Source organism: Silurus aristotelis (genome assembly GCF_946808225.1).
Source record: "Silurus aristotelis genome assembly, chromosome: 7".
NCBI classification, from domain to species: domain Eukaryota; kingdom Metazoa; phylum Chordata; class Actinopteri; order Siluriformes; family Siluridae; genus Silurus; species Silurus aristotelis.
Window position 1 is genome coordinate 31,554,183 of NC_139580.1, and position 5,633 is coordinate 31,559,815.

The following is a 5,633-nucleotide window of genomic DNA, read 5'->3' on the forward strand; positions in this document are numbered from 1 at the left end:
TCATACATTTAATGATTTCGATATAAAACTCCATAAAAACACTTCGGTTTTTTGATGAACCGGGGGGGCGGGATTCGTCCCACGGGGGGATTCCTGTACACACATTACCACCTGAACTATCACAGTGCAGGTCTTTTATTGTTTTTCAAACACACGCACGTTAATTTTGCTTCCATGCAATAAAAATAATGGTGTAATGATTTAATTTAATGAAATAAATCAACAGGTATGAAACTTTATTCGCTCTAGAGAAACACACACGTGACCTCGTTTACACGTTTTTATTAAAGCAGGTTTTGTGTTCATGATAATTGTAATAGGAATCAGAGTTTAAGTCAATAATATTCTATTAATAGATCAGTGTGCTGAGAGTCACGTTGAGGTGATTAAGTAAAGAATCTTGTGATGAAAAATGTTAACAGGAACATTAGAGTTATAATAAATCACTACTTCAGTACATTCGAAGGCAAAAACTTTTAATTGTACTCAAGTGAAAGTTTAAAGGGACACTTTAACTTAAATTAGGGTCACATCTGACTAAATGGATCGACTTTATTCTCACTACGTTCTTCGTGTTCTTCATCCTGCACTGCGAAAAAAACTGTGAACACCTGAACATCACATTGGAACCCATTTTTCTGTGATATTAAGATGAATGGAGGCTTTTCTGTTGTTACTCATGTGTACCACGTGCACATCTCTGAGAACTTTTTTTTTATTGAGCTGCAACCTGATTGGTTGAAAGAGTAAAAAAATTCATAAAAGAGCACTTTTCTGAAAACTTTTACCGTTTTAAAAGCAACCTGCTGTGAAGAAAGAAATGCTGGTAGAAGGACTTTTTTTGAAAGTGGATGCATCCCCTTCCTCCCCAACCGCCCCGACTGAAAGTTGCATCCCACAGGATTGTATCCTGAGCAACAAAAAAAATAAACGTTAGCATGCGAAAGCAGCCTGAAGGTTTCCTCCGGAAGGAATGGGATTTAAATTCAACAAATGCATGATCACTGGATCAGAACCTTCCCACGTCGAAGCCACACGGTAACTTCAAGGACTTTCGTGTCTATAAGCACTGCGTTTTAGCATCCGTGGTGTTTCTGTATCCTGAAAAAAATAAATGTAGGGGGTTTCAGAAACAGCAGGACGTGAATGCCGTGCTTTTATTGGAGAAGGTCACTGCGGATGAATGCAAAATGACAGACATCTGATCACTTTCATCCTGTCATTATCTATACACTTATTACAGACATCCTTATTCACATAGAAGCCGTTGATGATTAAGGGCCTTACTCAGGGGCCCAGCATTCAATCTTATGTGTATAGCAAAATTGTCCCAATGCAGCTTTAAATAAGTTAAATAAATAATAAATAAATAAATTACAACTATACATTTTCCATTCATAAATTAGTCCCTATCATTTTATCCCTAATGGCCAACAGTGTACATGGAAAAACTTCCTGTGATGGTCTGAGGAAGACCAGATGATCAGGTGTCCTGCAATGATCATGAATCGAGTCATTCAATGTGGAGAAAACCTCAGCTAAGAAACCAATAACAGGAAGGTTACGATCCGAGATCATCACAATGGGGCTTTTTAACTCGTAATTGTATTCACTGGAGAATTGGAGAAGAACGTGTGTAGGCTGGATTTCTGACGTGATTATGATGATGGATGGTTGCGGGGGTTTTCCCACTGGCTAAATGAAGGTTTTATTATATCGCTAAGATTCTGCTTTTTTTCCCTGTTAAATATTTAGAACCTCCGACTTGTTAAATCATTATGAGAAACCTTACTGGTGGTTTTGGTAGTGAATTTTGCCATAACGTGACAGAAGTGCTGTAAAGAGTGAAGATCCTCACTGCAAATAAAGCTCATGAACCCAACATAAACATCTGTAATACAGCCTCCTTGTACACGTCCCAGGCAAGTCGTAACCGGTAAAGTGAAACGAGAGAAGCGTAACTGCTGTGAAATATATTAGCATTTATTAGACGCTAAATATTTGGAGCTTTGCTGCTCTCTAAGAGGCTGAGATATTGTTTCTGGGGAGATCATAAAAATGTTCCCTCAGACCACATGAATTAATTAGAGCTCTCAATCCTCCTCTTTTCCGCTTCCAGCCTCCACCCCTCTCCCTCGGCGCCTTCCTTTCATCTCGTTCATAATGAAGGAAGAAAGTAATTACGCTCGGAATGCTCTGGAAGTAAACGCAAGGCCCCTCGCATACATACTGTATATACATCCACCATCAAAAGTATCTGGACACCTACCGATCACGAGCCGAAGCCTGTGCTTCTCTGAACGTAGGCTGTAAAGTTTCCTTTTAACTTTAATTGAAGGGTCTAAAGGTGTTTCATCACTGACTGGAACTTGTTGAAGAAGAAGCTGTGCCTGACTTTGTTCCCTTTTTCACCCCCCCCTGACTTCAGGAGAGCACAGAGCAGACATTCTCCACTGATCATGGATCCTCCATGGAGATCGTCAAGAACACCAAATTTCCTGGTGTTCATCTGGCGAAGAACTTCAAATTGGTCACTCACCAAGAAAGCCCAGCAGCTTCTATACTTCCTGAGAAGACTGAGGAAAGCCCATCTCCCTCTCCCCATCCTGACCATGTTCTACAGAGGGACTTTTGAGAGCATCCTGAGCAGCTGCATCACTGCCTGGTTTTGGGAACTGCACCATCTCGGATCACAAGACCCTACAGAGGATAGTGAGGACGGCTGAGAAGATCATCAGAGTCTCTCTCCCCTCTATCATGGACATTTACACCACACGCTGCATCCGCAAAGCACACAGCATTGTGTACGACCCACATACCCCTCTCTCACACACACACACACACACACACACACACACACACACACACAGCATTGTGTACAACCCACATACCCCTCTCTCACACACACACACACACACACACACCTCACACCTCACACACACAGCATTGTGGACGACCCCACACACCTCTCACACACACACACACACACACACACACACACACACACACACACACACACAGCATTGTGGACGACCCCACACACCCCTCACACACACACACACACACACACCTCACACACACAGCATTGTGTACGACCCACATACCCCTCTCTCACACACACACACACACACACACACACACACACACAGCATTGTGTACAACCCACATACCCCTCTCTCACACACACACACCTCACACCTCACACACACAGCATTGTGGACGACCCCACACACCTCTCACACACACACACACACACACACACACACACACACACACACACACACACAGCATTGTGGACGACCCCACACACCCCTCACACACACACACACACACACACCTCACACACACAGCATTGTGGACGACCCACATAAATAATATTATTTATTAGTGCACATCTGTCTACATGCTGCTTTTCTGCACAACTTTTTGTGTTGTCATTTTGTGTTTATTTGCTGGATACACTCCTGTATCCAGTTCTTTACTGTACACTGTACTGTATAATACACAGGAGGTTTACAGGTGGCGCTATTTTGTGTTTTGTGTATTTGTACTACACTGTGTTTACAGACGAAAACACGGAAGCATTTATGCCGCCTGGGGGCGCCAAAGAGACCGCAGCGCTTTCCCTCAGCGAGCTCGAGAAGAAGTCACCTCTCGCCTCACGCACTCTCTAAGCGCTTTAATCCTTCCGCCGGGCACACTAGTTCCCACTAATGACGAATTTATATATCGTTAAACATCCGAAACAGTGTGTTGGTGTTAGTATGTAGAAGGTAAATCATACGATACGACACGATGGGTCGCTATTTTGATAGAAGATGTTTGCTTTCTAACATGAATGAACCCAAGCGGACCGGAACACTTTTGATCTTCGTGCCTGTCGCGCTGTGATGACGTAACAACGCCTGGTTTTTGTATTGTTTTGGTCGCCTTGTCCAGGATCCAGTCTGAAATCATTCGGTTTTTAAATCAAACTGCAGGTCAGTACGAGGATTTTTATTATAGAACAGAAGCTGCATTGTGGGTTTTTAACACTAAAATATTTATATTATTGTGTAAGAGTGTGTGTGATAGTGGTAGATGTTTGGGTGATAAAAGTGCACACATCCTTCACTCAGGTACTGAAGTGCAGAATCTGATGTGTTTAAAGTCTCTGTAAAAAGTTAAAGTTCTGACTGCACTTTTTCACTCAAGTTTAAGAAGTTTGGGCTCTGGCACGTACTTCAGTAAAAACAGCCACCTGTTTTAGTGTCACGCTGAAAACTAAATCTCATTAATACACAAATTAATAGCTAATGAATGTATCCAGACTGAAGATCCACCATATAGAACACAAGCAGAGAAAAGAAGAAGAAGATGATGATAATGATGATGATCAGGAATGTCTCAGTTCTCAGTCATGTTCTCATCACTGACTCCCTCTGTCTCATCCACATTAACCCCAGACTTCTCACTGCCTTCTGCCTGCTCATTGTGAGCTTCAGAAACTGGTCTGTGGTGTGAGAGAGAGGAGATGATCCACCAGCAGGAGAAAAACAGGTTGATGAGCTGAAAACGGCGCATTGGGAAGAACAAATATTGATGACGTCACCAACTAGCTTCAAACTAAAATAACAATGTGATATAAGAAGCAGAAATGACAGATATTTGTGTAAAAAAAAATATATTGAATGAAAGTAAAAAAAAAGTTGTAATAAAAAGTGTAGTAAAATACTGATACCAGAAAAATCTACTGAAGTATTTATACTTCATTACTTCCCTCCTCTAATAACGAGTCTCTGTCTTCACCGGTTCAGTCCCAATCTGCTGGATTTAATGTTCTAGTGCACTACAGAGGGCGCCTAATTCTGTTCAGAGTGTAGTGTCCTGTAGTGTCCTGTAGTGTAGTGTAGAGGTGTTTAGGACACCGCCGAAAAGGGAGGCTTTTACTGTGTCGGGTTTCAACCTCGTGTTGGTTCAGAACTGAATTTTTCTGTTGTCAAAAAAACACATTCCCTATACAGATTTAGTGTTTAGTCATCGCAGTCTTTCTGACCTTATAATAAAACCATAAGGTTGTGTTTATGCTCGAGTTCGAGTCAAACTACAGCTCCAGCAGGACATAAACACCTTTACAGTCTTCTTGAAGGATTTGTGTGTTTTTTTTAAACACCACCTTCTCACTATATCATCTATGTTTCTCATATTCTCTTAGATTGTTCACTTCTTCACGCTTTTACTCGATGCACAGTTTCAGGTGTTCTTTTCACTGAAAGCTGTATTCTGCATGTCAACATTCCGTCCTTCTCTTTGGCCTGAATCTTCTCCTCATATATGTTTTAAGGAGGAGTGATGGAAGAGCAGAGCGCCTCACCCGGAGTCAACACCGATAACGGCAGCCAGAAGAATGGAGACGAGGTAATGTTCTACACGAGATCAACTGAACACGTGGAAAGTGCTTATAAGTAGCGTATTGGAGAAACAGGCCTTTATTAACCTCTATAATACAGAGACCAGGATTCAGATTTATATAATGTGTACAGCCTGCAGTATTATTGTTATAGTCATTTAGAAAACACTCCGTTACGTGTAAGAAAATAAATAAATAAAGGCAAAAAAAAAAAGGTAATTTCTCAGTTACAGTGTGCAAAGTG

The 5,633-nt window shown here is 41.5% G+C and overlaps 1 protein-coding gene across 2 annotated transcripts in view; it reads left to right on the top strand.

Annotated features, from left to right (window-relative positions):
- The first annotated feature begins 3,674 nt into the window (after window positions 1–3,674).
- The window catches only part of hmg20a (high mobility group 20A), a 9,067-nt gene continuing 7,108 nt past the window's right edge, over window positions 3,675–5,633 (top strand). Inside the window, exons 1-2 of one of the 2 annotated variants that reach the window (XM_083546492.1) lie at window positions 3,675–3,980; window positions 5,324–5,397. In XM_083546492.1, the coding sequence (XP_083402618.1) occupies window positions 5,332–5,397 (66 nt within the window). In that variant the 5' untranslated portion in view covers window positions 3,675–3,980; window positions 5,324–5,331. The remainder of the gene's footprint in view (window positions 3,981–5,323; window positions 5,398–5,633) is intronic. The other variant, XM_083546493.1, reaches the window with a different exon arrangement.